This window comes from Gouania willdenowi, chromosome 1 (genome assembly GCF_900634775.1).
Source record: "Gouania willdenowi chromosome 1, fGouWil2.1, whole genome shotgun sequence".
In the NCBI taxonomy this organism is placed as follows: domain Eukaryota; kingdom Metazoa; phylum Chordata; class Actinopteri; order Blenniiformes; family Gobiesocidae; genus Gouania; species Gouania willdenowi.
Genome location: NC_041044.1, coordinates 12,889,903 through 12,911,632, shown reverse-complemented (window position 1 = coordinate 12,911,632; position 21,730 = coordinate 12,889,903). Strand labels below are relative to the sequence as shown.

General features: G+C 39.4%; 1 protein-coding gene across 1 annotated transcript in view; it reads right to left on the bottom strand.

Moving 5' to 3' along the window:
* The window catches only part of LOC114465382 (lysine-specific demethylase 2A-like), a 32,420-nt gene extending 30,134 nt beyond the window's left edge, over positions 1-2,286 (bottom strand). The window contains 2 exon segments of the mRNA XM_028450404.1: positions 592-718; positions 2,178-2,286. Of these exon segments, the coding sequence (XP_028306205.1) occupies positions 592-682 (91 nt within the window). The 5' untranslated portion in view covers positions 683-718; positions 2,178-2,286.
* Positions 2,287-21,730: the final 19,444 nt, after the last annotated feature.

Below are 21,730 nucleotides of genomic sequence, written 5' to 3'. Positions count from 1 at the left end.
AAGCTAACACAAGAGGAAGGTCACGTTTAATAAGGGTTATTTATAAAAGGCTCAGTAATTGTAAATAAATTTAATTGAACTGTAGTAATTGTATTAGACTTGTAATTGTAATTTTAAATGTAATTGGAAAAATGCTGGTCAAAGTAATCATAATTGAACATGGATAATTGAAGACGTAATTGTAACTGTAATATGTAGTTGACCCCAACCCTGAGAGTGACACTAGTGAACATTAAAGCTGCAGTATGTAGAATGCACTCTGTTTCAAAACCGAAACCTAAACTTAGCCTCCATTACCAGTATCTTTTGTGATCGCTCTTAGGGCACACGTGTTTGTAGAAAGACCTCTGATTGGCTGACAACCAGCATCACGCTCCTGGATTTATAAACTTCATTTACAGCCAGGAGAAGGAGAAGAGATTCACTATCCACTCGGAACACTTTGATTACAATATGCTCAAAAATGATTATGGATTTTTGACCAAATGATGCCAAAAATGACTTGCATACTGCAGCTTTAAGTAGCGAATAGATCAAGTGTACAAAATCTGAAATCAGTAATGTAGGAGAGATTATTCAGGGTTCACCTACCAATGCCCAGAGAGTGTTTTTGAAACTCTGGGGTGAGGTAGGAGGTGTTGGTCAGGCTGAAGACATAGCGATCCAACACGTACCAGCCCATCTCATAGTAGAACGGGTAGCGGAACTTCCCTGGGACCTGTGGAGCAGAGGGAGGGGCTTAGCTTCTAACTCAGAGGTTCTCGACTGTGGAGTCATGAAACAGTGGGAGGGGGTGACCAGATGCCTGAGAATGAGAATAAGATTATTTTCTGTACAATTTGAGCCCATTTTTGCATATTTTTATCCTTTTTCTACAACTACACCAAACTCAACACATTTTAACCTATTTTTATCACTTTTTCTTGCAATATTTTTGCTCCTTTTAATGTATTTTTGCGACATTACTTGCATTTCTGACACTTCTACATCACATTTAAATGCAATTTTTACACACATTCAGCATTTTTAAACCCTTTCCACCACTTTTACACCTAATGTCACATATGTTGACCCATTATTGTCACTTTTAACCTCTTTTCACAATTTTTTGCCAATTTAACCACATTAACCATTTATCATGCCCATTATTTGCCAATTTAAACTAATTGTTCCAATATTGACACTTTGAATCCTTTTTACCACTTTTTCTGTCTGTTTTTGCTCACTCTAATTTAACCAATTTCTGTGGCTTTTAAAATCACGTTTCACCACCTTTTCCACCATTTTTGGTCACTTTGAACCCATTTTATTTGTGATTGAAACCAGGATTTCCACCTTTAAGATGATTATATACTATAAAAATCTGTTTATATATGTATATATATTTTATTTATTTGTAATCATTATTATTATTATTTTTTAATATTTTGTACCTTATTTTTTAGTGGTACATTTTCTCTGTGTAGTCTTGCTTTTTTGTGCGTGTATAATTATTATTAGTAGAGTTGTTTTTAATATGCCGTTCTAATGAGGCAAACCCCATAGTAAATCTAAAAAAATCATTAACTTAATTAACCATTAAACCATTATTTTACAATATTTCAGTTAGTCAGTTAAAGCCACATGTCACACAGAGACAGAAAAACAATATCATCATTTATAAAACTAATTTTATAATAAAATACACATTAATAAAAATAAAAACTTGAGCTGATCAAAGTGCTGTACAGTTTTTTTAATTATTGCAATTACCTATCAATTATTTATTTATTATTACTGACAATTGTGAATTTATCAGAAACTATTACCCCAAGTATTATAATATAACAGTTACCACTACTAACACACACACACACACACTGTAATGATGACCTCTGGATCTCTACAGAGCACACGCACACACATTCTGAGGCAAAACCATTTCCAAATTATTAAACCATTATTTATTTTTTTACTAACTCTTCATTCAACTCTGTTGTCGCTGCAGGGACCGAGCGGGGGGGGGTTAAGATAGACAGAGGAGAAAAAGATATACTGGCTCTACAGAAGAAACTTTTAATGTTATGTGAATTATATTGATATTACGATATAGTCCTATGCTTTATCTCTTAAATAGCTATATTGATATTTATTAAAAACTAGATATGTTGCCCAGCCTTAACATCATCATCATGTACCTGAGGGGATGACAAAGGTGCAGCCCTGCGTCAGTTCAACCCTCTGACAGTCTGTGGCTCGGTCACCCAGAAAAATGTCTCCTTGTTTCCCCAACAGCACCCAGTTCTCATAAAGCTCCTGGTTCTGAGGGGTCGGAGGGATCAGCCAGAACACCTGGAAAGAGACCAGGGGGGTATTGCACAACACAATAGTGGGATAAACACATCCAGGATAAATGAGGAAGCGTGATTAGACTAAGTCTGGTCAGCACCATCTTGGATAAATTGGTTGCATGTTTGCTGAGTCATGATAAAGAGATGAAGCATAGTGAAGCTGTGGATGTCTGAGATAAGTGGGTGTTCACTATTTTCCTAAGAAACTGACGATATTATTCCCTTTCTCGCTGTTCTGTCTCATTCTCGTTAGCAGAGCTAACAGCGGTTAGCTGTGTGTGCATTTGCAGGGACAAAAAGTGCACCGTAGCAAGAGAAGAAAAAAGTATCTATTTTTATTATTATTAATAATAATAACAATAACTAGGCAAGACATGTATTTGCAAGGCGAAACGTATTTGGAAAATGAAAACTGGCTAAAATGCCAACCTGTAACTGGATTTGTTGACCAATTTGTTTTTATACTAATTATATTGAAAGCAATAATGCAGAAAAACAGAAGACTGACATTGACCTTAACTGACTGGGCTGCTGAAGAAAGTCACATTAATAAATATAAATATATAAACTAGCCCTAATGGAAGCGTCATGGACAACCCTTGACCTCTGTGTTCCAGTTGATCTTACCGGTTTTTTGCTGTGTCCTGGCTTGGAATCGTCCATTGTTGTGTTAAATCTTATGAAAGTATTAACAGTGTGAGATGAATGCTGTAATATACTGTAATATCTACTACCCTCACTGATATCTGCTCTGAACAGATGTTTCATGAACAAACCCTGGAAAGATAAAATATTGTAAAAGTCCTGAAGCATCAGCTCCACAGAAAGAAATGAAAATACAAGCTTCTCTTCAAAGCTTTGTTGTCTTTATCCACTAATGTTGCCTTCGAACAAATTTCCAAGAATAAAAACTCGATTTTAAACCTATAAGAACACGTAGTTGTTAATATTATACAATAAAACAGCCTCCTGCCTCTTCTTTTCTGTCGTTGGACTCAATCTGTGTACGAGCAGCCGCCATTTTCTCAGCCAATCACAAAAACCCGTCCACAACAAGCGCTCTAGACCAATCAGTGCAACCCGCTGACCGGAAGTTGGTTGTGAGCCAAACAATGATTGCGGTGTTTGTGGGGACAACCAAACTATCTGAACGTGTGATTGGACAGGAGAAAATCGGGAACCAATTAGATGCACCTATCTAAGATCCTATTGGTTGTTCCACGTGAGCATTGTTCTCTGTTCTTGGATGAAAACACAATCAATCAGAAGTAAGTAGCAGTAAGCACCGCCCCCCACCCACGGAGCAGCACATTATCAACATTCACTAATGAAGTCCGTACGGCTCTTAGTGTTCCAGTCCAGTCTTACCCCCATAGTCAGAGCCGGTGCCGGTACTTCCTCAGGTGTCCGTAGATGTGAATCGTTCCCCAGCTCCGTTAGCTACCGTAGCTAACGTAGCTGCTGCTCCTCAGGCTCATGTAACGGACCGGAAGTTGCTGCTTTCCATAAAAGGACAGCCGGAAACAGTGCCGGCGTCGCCGATTGGCCGAGGCCTTCTGAACGGCGAATGTGATTGGCTACAAGGATCTGTCTGTCAAATGGCGGCTGTGACGTTAGGGCGAGCGAAAAATGCGTCAAAAGTGGGAACGGCGTGCACGCGCAACACAGAGTCATCACGTAAAATAAGTTTAAATAAATCTTTCCGTATCGCGTACTTTTCAAATCTTAATTGGAAAATTTATGGTTTTTAGCCAATACATTTTATGTTCCAAACAAGATAAAGCAGGAATAGGAAACTGGCGGCTCGGCGGCCACATGTGGCCCTCGGTCTTATTATGTGCGGCTCCCAAAACAAATCCCCAAAAATTGTATTTCAAGAACTTGGAAGGAATATAAATCCCATGATAATACACAAAATAACTGCCAAAACACACAAAAAATACACAAAATGACAGGTAAATACATAGATGCAGAAAATTACAGAAAAATCCCCAAAATTACAACAAGAATGCACCCCCCCCCCCCCCCCACACACACACACACACACACACACACACACACAAACAGACATAATGACTCCAAAAACACAAAACTGACAAAACAACAAAACCACAGGCAAAGACAAAAAAAGGACCCTTTTTTTAATTCCACGTCAAAGTTGGGTGAAATATCCAGAATTTGTGATCTGTACAGGATTTTGACAAAGGATTACTCAAAAAGTACACAGTAAAAGTGCTCAATATTATTCATGCAAGTAGTCTATGAAGTGCTAAGTTAATCAAAATATGAATCATGGACTACTTATGGAAAAAAGTGTAAGGTAGTGTGGCTTTCAGTGGCTATTTAAAGTGAGTGAAGAGACATCTCAGGCAGGAAGTTGCAAAATCTGTGTCCATTTTATTTACAGTGCCTCCCAAACATTTACAGAGTGCTGGTACCATGATGTGTCTTCCTCCAAAGTCCAAGCACAAATGGACCAACCCCGAACAAAGCACACACCTGCCTTTTATTCTCAGGCCCATCCCCTTACTGGGCGTAGCTCCTGGTGAGGTCACCAATGACCTCACCAGTCTGGAGTATAAAACCAGGAAATGTTGACAGCACTCCCCTTTTAGGTGCCACATGGAGCAGGTAAGGATGAATGTAGTTTTGTAAATGTGTATGTGGAACAGAGTGTGTGCTGTTCAACTACAGGGACAAGTGGAGTTTAAGACTCACTTCGTCAACCCCCCCCCCTTACAAAATTCAGACCTCATAGGAACGAGACAAGAAATCAGCCACACCATTCTTTTTTCCAGGCCTGTATCAGATCCTGTAACAAAAGGGCTGCAAAGACAAATACCATCGGGTTATTCTTGCATTACTGTCCCTCATTTTGTTCATCCACTGTAACGCTCGATGGTCCGTTTCTAAGATAAACTCATCTCCCATCAAGTAATATTTTAAAGTGTCTAGTGACCATTTCACCGCCAAGGCCTCCTTCTCCACAGTGGAATACCTTGTCTCTCTGGGAAAGAGCTTACGACTTATGTACTGCACAGGTCTTTGGTACTCTCCATCACCCTGCAGCAATACAGCTCCCAGTCCTACTCCAGATGCATCTGTCTGCACAATGAAAGGACGGGAGAAATCTGGACATTGAAGAACATGCTCATTACATAAACAGTTTTTGAGGTCTCTAAATGCAGAATCACATTCAGGGGTCCACTTTATCTTGTTTGGACTCGACTTGCGCGTCAAATCACTAAGGATGGCTGATCTTGTAGAAAAATCCGGAATAAAGCGGCGATACCAGCCAGCTAATCCCAGGAAGGATCTAACTCTGCGTTTGGTTGTTGGAGGTGGGTAGGACAGGAGTGCTTCAATTTTACTAACCTGAGGTCATATGACACCACCCCCGATGACGTACCCCAAATACTCCACTTCAGTCTTAGCAATGTGGCACTTTCGGGCATTCATCACCAGTCCGGTCCTTTGGATTCTGTGAAAAACATCACTCAAGTGTTCCATGTGATCTTCCCAACTTTCACTAAATACCACAATGTCATCGATGTAAGCCGCCGTGTGGCCATCTGCACCTCTAAGGACTTCATCTACCAGCCGTTGAAATGTAGCTGGCGCTCTGTGGAGTCCAAAAGGCATTGTCCTGAAACGATAAAGCCCACTTGGGACTCTGAAGGCTGTTAAGTCTTTGCAGGTGTCAGATAAGGGCACTTGCCAATAGCCTTTGCATAAATCAAGAGTAGTGAGAAATTTAGCATTGCCCAAATGCTCAATTAAGTCTTCGACTCTGGGCATTGGATATGCATCAAAGGCTGAAACTGCATTTAGCTTAGAAAAATTAACACAGAATCTTTGTCTTGGGTTATTTTTCTTTGGGACTAAAACAACAGGACTGCACCACTCACTTTTTGAATGTTCAATGACTCCCATGGCCAGCATATCTTCCACCTCTTGCTTTACAGCAGGCAGCAGCTTAGCCGGGATCCTGGATGAGGTGTCTCTGATGGGCTGCTGATTGGGGTCCCGGAGCCTGATGTCATGCTGGATGAGATCTGTGCAGCCTGGTTTTGTGCTGAACAGAGCTGGATCCATGATTTGGTGTAGCTCCTCCTTCCGGTCTGACGAGAGGTGGCCGAGATCTGGTAGTGACTGGTCTTCCTTTAATGAAGGGAAGAACAGCTCCTGACATTCCTCTTCTTCAGCCACTGACCTATCCCATAGCTGCAATGAAGACGCTCTGTCTTTTGCTATAACAGTCGGGTCGTAGCAACTCTTTGTACAGACCTTCCTGTCCATGTTGACGTGTCGTTTTGTCTCATATGGACAATTATCAGGAGTATGAAAGATTAGCCAAAAACTGCTTTTTGAGAATTCGCTGCCACTTTTGTAGCCAAAAATCCAACTTCCAAATCAGCACACATCTTATTCGACTCCTCATTCTATTACTTTGGCGGATGTTTTTCTTCTTCTGCTTTTTATGCTTTTTTTTTATATATTCTTTGTCATTTTTGACCATTTTATGTAAAAAAAAAAAAATGGTCTTCAACCATCATTTATTAAAGCTTATGTATATGTTTTCCTTTCCACAGAGAACAGAAATGCATGGGGGATTTTATTAAATTACAGATTCTGAAATTTGCTACCAATGACTAGGGAAGTAGAAGCATGACGAAGGTGACTGCATGTTCCCTCCATAGCTCTGCATCAGAGGGATTTAATAGAGAAACCTCATAAGGAATGTGCTCATAGGTAATGTGATATACATATTAAAGGTAATCAATCAGTCTCACCCTGGACTGCAGTGTACTTGTAGTGGATCTGTTTTTGTCAATGAATGCTGCCCCTGTTCCTCTTCTTCTTGTCCAGCTGCTTTCCAGCTGGAGGCGTGGCCCGATCCACTCCGTTGTATTGGGGCGACCCTGATAGATGAAGCACTGCCTCCCCCTGTCCTAACCTCCTTCTTCAACCACTTGTTTACACTCTGTTGTCTCTCTCGGATCCCCCTCCCCTCTACCCCCTCACTCCTTCTTGTCCATCGCACCCTCCCGTGCCCTGCCCTTACCTGACTGATTGAAGGACGGATGAGGAAGATGAAGAGGATGAGTCGGGCGCGTCGCGTGGCGGCGTGCACGATAACCTGTACCGCGTTCACATGCCCAGTCTCTACAGCTGTGGCTCCAGCTACGGTAGCGAAGCTAGCCTGCCCGCTACAGCCCACACTGTCAGCAATGCCCCCGTCACTGAATACATGTGAGTTAGCACCCACAGCTTGCTCCAGGCTAGCAGGATGGACACACTGCCTGTCTTAGGTAGATGCTGCTTTGCCCCCGTGTGACCCAGACTAGAAGCGTAGCAATGCACAGTGCCTGCAAACGTTTAAATCAGACCTTATTTGACACAAATAACTTGCAGGTATATTTCAACACACTGTTATTTATTCAGCTGCTTGCTGTGTCAGCCAATTTAAACTAATAGCAGGGTTGGGGTCAATAACAGTTTTCAATTACAATCACATCTTTAACATTTTCAATTACAACTCAATTATGATTACTGTGACCAACATTTTTCCCAATTCCAAATCCAATTCCAATTATTATTTTCCCCCTGAAAGTCATTACAATTACGTTCTCAATTACTGTAGGTCAATTACACTTAATCACAATTACTGAGCCTTTAATGAATGAACCCATAAAACATAGCCTTCCTCTTGTGTTAGCTTTCTGTTAGCATCTCTTATGAAAATGGGTCAGTTTTGACCCATGTCGTAAATTAGCCGTAAAATATTGTCTATTATCCAATTTTTTTTTTTAATCCCTTGGTTATCTTGTTAGGCTTCTTAATCTATGAAAATATTGGTATCAATATTTTTGGTCAGTATACCCCTCAATTTTAATTTTCTTTATATATTAAAATAATCAGGTATCCTTGATATGAAACATTTTTTAATAATTTTTAACTACATATATGTAAGCCATTGAACTGTAACATGGTTCCCCAGTTTTTGTGTTTATTTAAATTGTAAATGACAGTTTTTATAGAATGTTCATGCCAATTACAATTACAAAGTCACTCACTGTATCTGAAACTCAATTTCAATTCAATTATGATTACAACAGAAACATAGTTTTTCCAATTACGTTTACAATCATAATTACCTAATAATTGTAATTAATTATCAATTACGCAATGACACTTATAATCGACCCCAATCCTGATTAATAACAGCAAAGGTTCTCTTGCATTGGACAAGTAATAAGTGCTTGCTGCTATGTGCTACCAAACCAAGAACGGATTGCTTGCTTGAATGAGGCAGATTGTATGAAGCCATTAGTGTCAATTCTTCTGCTGCTTGATATGATTCAGGCTTATGAAACTGTAGACATTTGGACTTCAGTGCACGATCAATGAAATTAGATTGTTTTAGAGGGTTTTTTTACACCACAAATAATCACAATTCATATGTTGCATTACCTTGGTCAATATCTCAGCCCTGATAGTAGCTGATTTGATATGTGCAACAAACAACATGAAGAAGAGCAGTCTTTTTATCGGACAAAAGTTTTAGGAAACATCTTGCTTCATTATAATAATAATAATAATAATAATAGTAATAATGCATTGGATTTATATAGCGGTTTATGAAACATCTTTGCTTTACTCTATAATCATTATATTCCATTAGTTAACAGGGAGCTGCAGGGGGAATTGTTCCCTACCTGAAAGCTTAATAATGAGGGTAATGTATGAATGATGAGGCCTCTAATGCATTTTCCACAAGCTTTATAAGCCGTGTGTTATTTTTCCACCCAGTAAGAATATGAATTCATAAGGCTAAAATATGTTATTGATTACAGAGAGTAAAGACATTACAAATATTACAAACCATCTAAAGAAAGTGTTTCATTATTGTCAAAGTTGAACTGACACTTAAATCAAAGTTTAGATGTACAAACACATAATTCTGATAAATGCAACTATCAAATATAAGCAAATGATTCATCACCAGAACAAAGTAAAGGCGTTTTTATGTTACTGTGCAAATCTTTATTTAAAGGCTTAAATTCTTTCTGACGACCCAATTGTAGAATGAACCAATTCTTTTGTAACATGCCGTGTGACAGATAAGGAAAGCATCATCATTATGTGTTAACGATAAACAAGCTGCAGATGAAGCTCAGCGGCAGGGTGACCACATGCAGTAACCTCTTATTCTATAACGCAGGAGCCAGAATGCAAACTTTCAGAACCCTCGGTGTGAGAACACCCCCCTGATTGGCAGGGAGTCCCCTCCACCCTCTGTAAGTGCACACTTTCTAGAACACACTCTCCCTCAGCTACCTTCCAATCCCCACACGGCAGCTGGCAGATCTGTACACACCCACAGAGATGGTGTCTTTGTGAATTTAAGATTGCATCTCCTTGATGGAGCTCCTGCTAATATCTGTGACGGATCCCATGTTGCTTTGTGTGGCTATTGGAAGGTTGTCCCCTATCCTGAAACCACTGCAAGTGTCCTCTGTGCTGTGGTCATGGATCACCTTCATGAAGGTCATTTTGGCAGCCTGGGATTACTGGAATTGCGAAAAAGGAAGTCTGCTCTTTGATTTGCACTCCAGCTTTTGGATGTCATAGTGGGGCCAACAAGGTTGTCCTCTATTTCTGATGTAAAACGTCTGGTTGTTGCCACCATTGCTGACAGCGAGAAAAGAACATGTAGGGATTCTGGATCAGCTGCTGACCAGCTCGTTGAACGATAAACACTTTTTTTTTTTTTTTTACTAAAAACTAACTAACCAAATGTTGTGGGTTTGACAAAGTGCTGCTGGGCCTGTAGTGTCAGCCATTGTTTAATGCAGTATCAAGTGGATCCATTTTAACAGTGTGACATAACTGGATATATTTAGTAAATGCAGCATGATTATCGTTATTTAAGACTTTCCCCAAAGCAGAAACAAACTTAAACCACTAAAACTCCTGGTTTGGTTTCATGCAGCTCCATGATGTCCAAATATACAAATTGGAGTTGTTAAAACTGCAGTATGTAAGTTTTTTTTTTTTTTTTTGGCACAATGTGGACAAAAATCCTTAATCATCTTTGAGCATATTCAGATCCAAAGTGTTCTGAGTGGACAGTAAATATCTGCTCCTTCTCCTGGCCCTGTAAAATGACATTTATAAATCCAGGAGCGTGACGCTGGATGTCAGCCAATCAGAGAACTTTCTACATACACATGTGCTCCATAAGCTGTTTTGGTTATTACTATTGGCTGCTCGAGTGAAGTCAGGCGCATTCACATACCATTGATGTTAAAATGTGTAATGGCGGACGTGTCAGCAGAGGTCTCCATCGTGGCTTTAGACACAACAGTTACACGGCAAATCACGCGGAGAAAGGCAGACCAAGGTGGAGAAGCAACAGAAATAAGGCACAAATATATTCAGGAGGAACTGTCCAGTCCATGACTGCAGGGTCTGCCGCACATACTGGTGTCATTGAGAGACTGACAACCGACGGGATAAATCGCTTGTAAACCAGAGAACCTTAATCAAGGTGAATTAATGTTACAATCTGGATGCGGAGCGGTGGTTGTCCCTCTGCCCTGAGCAGCAGCTGGGATCACAGCCGCCTACGTGTGCTTGTGGTGGGGGCGAGCTGATGGTATCAGCCGCTCCTCGGGGCAGTAACTGCAGTGTGATACGTGTATTCATGCCGGAGTCTCTGAAACACCAGAAAAATCTCCAATTCCATAAGATAAAGTCTATACATTTGTCACTAGTCTATTGAGAAAAAAGTTGCTAAGAGCGTTCATACTGCAGCTTTAAGTTAATATTTTGAATATGAAAATAGTTTTTTTTCAATGGCTTGAAAATTGACTATTGTCCCACCTTCTTTACAAAGAGATTTGTATTCATATCTGTTCTACATACATTATTTAATGCAATATGCACTCTTTAATGCAAGAAAACCTGTTTTTCTGTGCGGTATAAAGGTGTTAACTAAAGTCTGTGGTCGGTGTGTGTGTGTGTGTGTGTGTGTGTGTGTGTGTGTCCTCTCCCTGCTTTTCATCATTCCTTCTCTGGTCTTGTTACACCTTCTTTCTTCTCCTGACTTCTGTGTCCTCAGTACACCTCCAGTATGAGGGCTAAATATTTGGCTACCAACCGACCAGAGCAGAACCGACGCTCCGTTCCCAACGACCAACTGGACCCCTCTAGCCGACCTCACCCCACTGCCCGACCACAGTCCTCAGTCCACTAGATACCACTTCAGCCCAGAACTGCCAGAATATCCTTCTCACAGCTCAAGACACCAATGGAGAGTGCTACAAAGCACCAACAGGAAACCAGTTCATTTAGGTCCACCATAGTTCCAACACCACAAGCCTGAAGTCTACAACCAGACCAGGACGACACTTGAAAGGTCATTCACAACCCAACAGAAAACACAGTTTGCTTCTCCACATCACTGTGATGGATCAGAACTACAATACCCACAATGCATTGTGACGAGAGCAGCCAAGCCCTCAATGGGATCTGTACACTGCTCACATGGGAGGCTTTGACTACCACACGCGCGCACACACACACACACACTCGCACACACACACACACACACACACACACACACACACACACACACACACACACACACACACACACACACACACACACACACACACACACACACACACACACACACACACGCACACACACACACACTGTATAGAGCTGTAAATATTGATCATGTGCTTTTGCTGATTCCATGAAAGGTAGACTGTTGAATCCTCACTGGTTTTGTGGCGTACTGTGTTTAACATGTTCATTTATGAAGCGACATCCTAAACACAACACAACACAACACGACACACACACATACACACAAATAGGTCGTTTGTCTTAACCAACCACTCATCTGTTAGTAAATAAATAGACGTTTAGATCAGAAAGCCATGTCTGGATAAATAATGTATGTGTAGCGCGTCATCCACACTCTCACTTCAGCCTAACGTCATTGTCTCAGACTTGAATTATGAGTGTAAAATAACCAAAAAAACCCTCAATATGTTTTTGTTTCTTTTGATGCCTTTCAATTTTGGCAAATTGAGTCAAAACAGTGGACATCATAATTCTCATCTTGTGCCAAAAAACTGAATCTTCAACTGAGGGAGGCCTGATTTTTCTCCTACTGCCTCTGGATTTGACAAAGGGATCAAGTGACACCTCCTGGTGTCTTTTTTCTTTGGTTTTTAGTGTGAAGAGACCTTAAAAGACATAATAATGGACTGATAATAGTGACCACATTTTACAGGTGCTATGGAAAATATCCAAGAAAGACCTAACTGAAGGGTTGACGTTAGTTGTTACATTTTTTTTTTTTTATTCAGGGATGTGTTCACCACTATGAGAAGCAGTGGAACAAACAAGGTGTCCTGAAACCTGAATAAAGGATAGCACTTCTCTTACAGGAAATGTTACATAATGGTTGTTTTTATCATAAGCTGATGTGATACTGTGACCAACTCTAGTGTTTTGGCTCCTGGAATTATTTCTTCCCGTTCCCATTTTGTTTTGATTTTCTTACCTGATGACATGTTTTTTTCCACTCACAAGCACAAGCTGCTGTTTGAGGTAATTGTGTGAGTGACGGAGAAGTAAAACTCACTGCCTGGGATACTGCCAGTGGCTTTTCCTTCATTTCTCTGTACAGTGTAGAGACAAGAACAGTAGTCGTGAAGCCTTGTGTGTGTATGTGTGTGTGTGTGACATGCAGGGTGATTGGCTATCACTTAATATCGGTGTTGCTCTGTGTGTGAGCATGATGATCAATGTGTATGTGTCGGGCTGGCCGCAAGCCAAGACCAGCACCATTCCTACACTGAAGCTGCACATGCCTCCACACACACACACACACACACACACACACACACACACACACACACACACACACACACACACACACACACACACACACACACACACACACACACACACACACACACACACACACACACACACACATACTGCAGCATCACACACAGCCCTATTCCATCTCTTTGATCCTGTTTACATTCTTGTTAATAGTAACTGCACGCCCTTCCATGCTTCTAACCATTTGCATCATGGGTAAAGTTGTAGTTTTTACATTGAGAGAAACCCAACATGTTGTAGTTAGCCCTGACACGACTGAACCACCATTCCTGTACAGCATTTCTGCATTGTAATAATAGTCGATGACCACTTCTCTCATCTTAGCGAGACAATCTTTACATGTGTGACTTTACTAGAACAGAAAATGTTCGTAAAAATGGTTACAAAACGGTAACAATGCTACCTACGGTCTAGTACATTTACAGTGTTGTTTTTATTTGAGTTTTTCTCTCTGTTTTTGCACCATTGATGCAAACAGTGTTATGATCTGTGAGACTAGTCACTGAATAATGGCCTTTCATAATGTTTTTAATCTCTTCATATCTCAACGCCTTTTTTTATTTCAACTTTTCTCTGTCTTGAAAAAAAAACAAACAAAATGCTGACTGTGAGGATAAAATAATAGCTAGCTGTTTTGTAGGATGCAAATAAAAGCAAATAAAAGCTGTGTTTTCTCTTTTATTAATGGCGAATGACTTTCTGTCTTGCAGTGTTTTAACAGGAATATTCCAGTGTCGTCTACACACCTGAGTTGAAGCCGTGTTTGAAGTTCTGTCAAATGCGTTCAGTGAAATTGACTGGCTGAACACAGACCCGTGTTAATGGAAAACTAAGGAGCAAAGCTCATGTTTAAAGGTTCAAAAATGTGTGTCTGTGTGAGTGAATGTGTGCGTGTGGTATTTGCAGGACTTCAAATCCACCTTTGTCCAGATGTGACGGAAAAACTATGTTTTTTTAATGGCTGTTTTTTTTTTTCTCTCTGATGGTTTAACTAAGATGATAATAATCACATCCAAACTGTAGTAATGATATTCAGCCTGGAATAAATGTTTAAAAAAAATATTAAAACAACTTATTTGATATGACTCTTGCTTTTTTTTTTTTAAACATCAACTGTCTCTCTATGACTTGTAGGAGGGAAACCTACTGACCATTACTGCCATTCCCAAGTCATAATACATTTTAGCATTGCTGTGTGTTTTACAGCTGTAATGGGCCCTGAGCTAATGTAAGACTGGTCTTTAGAATACAAAATAATCATATATATACAGTATATATATATATAAGAAATGTATGACTTCCTATATCTTTATTTCACATTATTTGTCTTTGTGTTTACATCACAGGAAATATAATCTGTCTGAACAGAGAACGTTTAAGTTAGCTTAGCATTTAGTAAATAAATAAACACAGTGACAAACATTGTTGCGATATTGGGTTATAACCTAACCCTAACCCTAAGACGCTACGTACTTGTACTTCATTAACCAGAGGTGTTGAAAAAAATCAATTTGGCGATATATCGCAATATTATGTTGTGCGATTCTCTGATCGATTCAAAATGACTACATATTGATTATTTATTTATTTTTTTTTTAAAAAAGAAAAAAATGTAACTGCAGGCTTTCTGCATTTATTTGTTCTAGGCATATACCTCAGTTGAGTTGCACTAAAGTTGGTCAAAGCTGGTTTAAAAACCGCAGGCAAATTGTATGTTATTTTTTTTATTTTAAGTTGTTGGCACATGGCATGTTAAAGCCATTGTTTTGAGTGTAAAATATGCCAATAAAATATATTTTATACATAATGTTCTCATGAATGTGAACACATTTACAGATTAGTTGTTTCTTAAGTCATAAAAAAATAAATCACAATAATCGCCTTAAACTTTAATATCGGGATATATTGTATTGCATCATATCATGACCTCTGTATCGGGATACGCATCGTATCGCCAGATACCAGGCAATACACACCCCTATTGGTAAACGTACCGATAGCACCAGGGGTTGTCCGTACAGCAACCGTACAAATAGACAAATTCATTACTAACTAGCCCTCGAGAAAGTATTTTTATTTATACACCTAACCATTAATTTTGCAGCTGAACATGATAGTAAAGCTTTTGTTTTTTTTCCAGTATGTTTCCTACTTAAGCTAAAGGATAATCATAACCAAATGTGGTTAATATTAATATCTTAAGGTAAACAATGAGTCCTTCTCAATCCAGATGTCCTTTATTCTGACATATGGACTTTTTCATGCAGTGCATGCTTCAATGCCACCTAGTGGTAAACTAGCAGAATGCAGCAATCTAGTGAATGGTTTACCTAATATTAGCATGTCCAAAACACAACAAATGAAGAACGAAAAAAAAAAAGAACGTAATTATGCTTCCTATAATTGTAAAATCCAGGATTTGAGTCTCAGCAACTGCGACTCTAGACTTTGCTTGTTCTCTTGGAGCACCTGTGTCAAACTCAAGGCCCAGGACCCATATCCAGACCTTTAGAGCAACTTGTTTGGCCCACAGGATTAGGTAAAAATGACAGAAAATGTGAATTATTGTTTAAATTAACAACTAACACAGTTTTAGATATATCACCCCCTCCAAAAACACAAATTCAATGAAACTCCACAATATTTGTCAGGACTCAAAATGTTCCTGTGCTTTTCCTGTGTTTTTGTAATTATATTTTGAAAAAAAAAACAAATGTCTATTGCCTAGATTTTTTGTTTTGATTTTTGCTGACAATCTCCAAAATGGTCATATGTATTTGTGACGTGTGAAATTACAATAAATACACACAAATAAATACACCTGCTAAACATCTCCACGCCGAATAGCGCGTGGCACATTCCAGAGAATGACTTGGTTCTACCGAGTAAAAAAAGGTCTCAGAGAGGCTCGTGACATCAGCTCATAGAATATCCATGTCAAATTAAAGCCCGATTCAACGAGCATTAACAGAGGGGTAGTCATTTGAAATATATGGTCCCGGGGGCCCCCTCATGGCACATACGGAGTAATGGGCCCCATTCATATATGGGTATGTGTCAATGATTTGGTACCACCAACTGTCGCAATATTTGACTTAAAGATAAATGAGAAAACCACTTTAATGGAAATTGCCAAAAAAAGGGCCCCTCGGGCCCCTAATCGAATTGTGCGAGGCATAATCGTAATCTATGTTGAATTAACTTTGAAACGATATATCACACGACTATGTATCTCAAAAATGGAAATGACTGGATATGGGGGGTGGGCCCCTGGTCTCCGAACGTCTCATTATATTCATTCATAGAGTATTCATACCAAACCGCATTCCGATCTAACGAGAACTAACGGAGGAGTAGTCATTTGAAAAAATGGGACCCCGGGGGCCCCCTAGCGCCCCTGTGACACATACGGGGTAAAAGGTGGAACAGCTGGCTCTCTGGTGCAGTCAGAACCATCTGGAACTGAACCCGCTCAAGACTGTGGAGATGACAGTGGACTTCAGGAGAAATCACCCCCCACTCACCCCCCTTACCGTTCTGAATAGCAAAGTGGCTACCGTGGACTCCTTCAGGTTCCTGGGATCCACAATCTCACAGGACCGGAAGTGGACCTCCCACATAGACTCAAACAGGAAAAAGGCACAGCAGAGGATGTACTTCCTGCGTCAGCTGAGGAAGTTCAACCTGCCCCAGGAGCTGCTGATCATGTTCTACACCTCCATCATTCAGTCTGTTCTGTGCACCTCCATCACTGTCTGGTTTGGATCTACAACCTAACTAGACAGACACAGACTACAAAGGATAATCAGGACTGCAGAAAAGATCATTGGTGTTGATCTGCCCTCCATCCAAGACTTATACCTGTCCAGGGTCAGGAAACGGGCACAGGTAGCATCACTGCAGACCCCTCACACCCTGCACACAATCTGTTTAAACTCCTCCCCTCCGGCAGACGCTACAGATCACTGTACGCCAAAACTACATAAAAACAGTTTCTTCCCCCAGGCTGTCACTCTAGGCCCTAAAATCGGGCTCAGAGCGTCGATGCGTACACATCCATAGATTATATCTACCAAATTTCAGCCCAATCCGTTCACGAATAACAGAGGTGTAGTGATTTTAACTAATGTACATTAGAAGAAGAACAACAACAAAGTGAGTGGCGTTTTGAGTCTGGTAGCCTGACCTAAAAACTATGAAATCACCACTAACTCACGCTGCCCTATTGTTCACATCCTTGTAGCAGCAGCAGATATCATACGCTACACAAATATGTTTCTTGAATCTACAAAAATTGTCAGTAACAACAAAACTATCATTCACTATCAATCCATATGCTGTTAGACTGAGTCTGAGATGTTTACTGGTATATTTAATGTAACACAAGGAGTGATGCACACCTTACACACCTCAGTAGTCTCAGGTTCCTGGTTCTGTCTCTACTTCTTCATTCTGCATGTCTGAATTCCTTTTTATTGTCTGCAATTTCTGGCACGTTCACATGTGCCTTGAAATCCTGCTTTGTTTGGTGTAGTTTGTGAACAAGCAAACACAGTTTACATCAGGCAAGCAAATTGAAGTGTTTTTTGGTCGCTTTCAGAGCGTTTTCAATCGTTCACACCTCTGATGGAGAGCTTAACAAAAACAAAACACTATCAGACATTAAAAACGACTCATGTGCTGACAGAAAGCAATAGTAAATAGTGGCAGACGTGTGTGTTTGAAGAAATGAACTCTTTTAGCATGTTACGGGCAGACAACACTGCGTAGTGAAGAGAAGTGAGGCAGGCAGTCACTGACGTACTTTACGTTCACCCTCTATCCACAGGTGGGTTTTCCCTGTCACGTTGGCGCGGATAAAAAAGTTGATGTGTTTGTGATATGTGTTTGGTTTAGAAACTTTAAATCTACCCTGCCAAATGCCTTCTCCGCACCTAAACGACCATAAATAATGCTGCTGATCATTTCTTTTCCTTTATATTCAGGCTTCTTCTAATGCTATCTGGTGTCCCTCTGTTTCTTATGAATCCAGTTTGGTCGTCACCTTTCACCTCCTGTGTCCTGATTAAATGTTTGTAGTCTCTTTGAGATTACTGAGGTTTAGTATTATTTATTATTATATATATTGTGTCTGTATGTGGTTTGGGTATAGCTGTCATTACAGCCTCTCTCCAGAAGGGGGAATCAAAGCCATTTATCATTATCCAATTCATCAGAATCAGAAAAGTTTTTATTCACCAAGTACAGTTTAAAAAACTGTTGGCAGAAGGAAACTGTTTTTGTGTCTAGAGGTTCTGGACCAAAACCTCTTTCCAGAGGGGAGAAATTGAAACAGTTTGTGTCCAGGGTGGGAGGGGTCAACCACAATCTTTCCTGCACGCCTCAGGGTCATGGAGTGTACAGGCCCTGGAGGGAGGGTAGATTGCAGCCAATGACCTTCTCTGCAGAGATGATACTGGATGATTCGCTGCAGTCTGACCTTGTCGTAGCTGCAGCGTACCAGATGGTGATGGAGGAGCAGAGGATGGACTGGATAATGAAGCTAGAAGTTCACCATCATCACCAAAAGACCAAGGCGTCTGAATGTATAGGTCCACATGTGCAGGGGTCTGACTGTGCAGGTCTCCGGCTCTGCATACACATGCTTCTCGCTGCACCAGGACACCAGCCGGTCTGTCTCCCACCTATAGGCAGACTCGTCTCCAATAGATGAGTCCATTGATGGTTGTGTTGTCCACAAACTTCAGGAGTTTGAGCCAGTGGTGAGAGGAAGAGCAGCTGTTGGTGTACAGGGAGAAGAGCAGAGGACAGAGGACACAACCCTGAGGAGATTACAGCTTGCCCCACCTACTTCCAGCGTCTCGGACCCCTTCTTTCGTAAGATTTCACACAACAGATTAACAAATAAACGCAACACATTTACAAATGACAAAAAAAATAAATAAATTACAAATTACTGCACAACACTTTTACAAAAGGTCAAAACAAATGAACAAATATGGAAACACTTTTACACTTACAATAAGCCGTTGTCATTCTGTTCAAACATTTGTAAAAGTGTTTTGCTATTTGTAAATTATTTTGTTTTCAAAATTGTAAATTTGTTGTGTACTTTATTTTACTTTTAGTTAAAAATGATAATCATACTGAATATTACCAGCAACTCACATACAACAAACAACAACAAAACACACAAGAGAAATATATATTGAACAATAAAAACAGACAATAACAAAATACACATGCACTATGAGAGAAAAATGCTTGCTATTACAAGCAACAGACAAAACAACAACACACTCAATTGTTTTTTTAATGAAACAAACAGCAACATACACAGAAACACACAAAATGATGATAGAAATGATCTTGATTAGAACATGAGCTGAAAATACAAGAGTCAGTCTTGGTCCCACATCAGGAGGGAAATGAGCGGAAAGTATAAAAACTAATGATACTATTCAGGATGCACTAAATACTTTTCATTCCATTTATTTACAAAATGAGATTCTTTCAAATGTGTGTTATCACTAATTCTTTCCACTATTATGCTCTATAGTGGATTTTTTTACAGAAAAGTCTGACAAAGGGGGCACTTCAGCCAAAAAAGTTGGAGAACCACTGATATAGAACATGCTATAATAACAAAAATAAATAAGTAATAACATAAATAATATAATTTTTTCCTATTTAAGTGCAAAAAGTGCCACTCTGTAAATAGAAAGGTTAAACAGAGACATACAATTCATGACAGAATAAAATTAAAACAAAATTATGTCATCATGACATTCTTTAAAAAAAACACAAAAAAAAAAAAAAATATCTGTGCATGAAAATTGTACATCAAATTTTTAAAACATCTAGAACATTCCGGACATGGACATGCTTTTAGAAACGCTAGCTTGGGACAGATGCATAAGATGCCCTTCACAATGCCACTCGTGCCATTGAAGATGGATCTTGTGATGCAATATATTGTCCCACCTTTAGTCATAATGCATGATGGTATGACTGATATCAATACAACATGCAGCAGACAAGGACTTTCATGGATGAGTGTGGCTGTGATTTTAAATGGGAATGTAAGAAGAATCAATCAAGGAATAATGAACGTTATTTATTATTTTTCATAATAAATCCACGTTACATTTAATAACTCAAACAAAATCAGATTAAAGCTGGTCTTTATTTCAGGTTTGGTCAAACATACAGTCCAGATACTGGAGAGAGCCTTAGAAGCAGGACTTTATGATGCACATGGATGTGACAAAGGATTGCATTTCATCCACTTTCCTGAACATGCAGTGCAATCCAAAAACTGTTTTTAATGCATGAAAGTTAGAAGACGACTCAACATGAGTCATTTCTCAGTAAAACGAACATTTACGTCAGACTGTTACTGCATCATGCAGCAGCATGAGAAACCGTCCTGACCTTAGAATACAAGCAGGTGTCACTTTTATTGCATCATCAAAAAAGGCTTTTATCAAGCAGTTAGCAAAGCAAAAGCGATGAACTCTGTTAGTCACTGATAAAATATCAAGCGTATCCTTTCAGTATTTTATCTTTAATAAATGAATTGAGAAGAGCTTAAATCAAAGCATGGACCAAAGATAAATATTTGACAAACGTCAAAGCTTCTTTTTGATCTCATCCTACTAAAAAGTGACTCATCCTTCATCCGTTAGCAGCATATGTTCAAACTTGATCCCAGTTCTCTGATCTCAGCCAGTAAATGACAGAGCCATCATTCTTTCACAGCAGTGAAGGCGTAAAGAACACAGAACCAGGGTTCACCATCCCGAAGCTAGTGCTAGTTTACGTGTCATTTTTAGACTAAAAACGGCACGTTTCCATTCCAGAAACCTGGAGAACATGATTTTCTTGAGGCTAAATGAAAAATGTTGGTAGTTGGAGCTTTTTTCTGTCCCTTAGTTTTATGATTAACATTTTCAAGTTCTTAAAAATGTTAAATTCAAAGCTGCTCTGGGTTTAATTGATTATTTGCACTTTTTTTTCTTGACACATTGTATTTATTATGAGTGCTAAATTATCCAGATGTTCATAAAGGGTAACAGATTTCATTTATTTCCATGTATCAGTTTTCTACAAGTTCTTAAAAAAATAAAAGATAAGGAATTTAAAAACCCTGTCTTTTTATTGAAAGGACATTTGTTTTACTGAAGTACATTTAGTAGCATGTACTTTTTTACTTTGACTCAAGTAAGGGAGCAACTTCATTACTTTTACTTTTTATCATTTTTTATCTATACTTTTACTTGAGTACTGAAGAGTAGTACTTTTTCCACTTCTGGAAATCACACATATTTGTTAAATTGTACAAACATGGTACATATTTTACAATTTGTTAAAAGTTGTTAGTTAGTTGCTAGTAAAATAGGAACATGATTATTTCCAATAAAATGTTTCAGAAGTGGTCGTTTGAAAAGAAAACCATTGCATACATG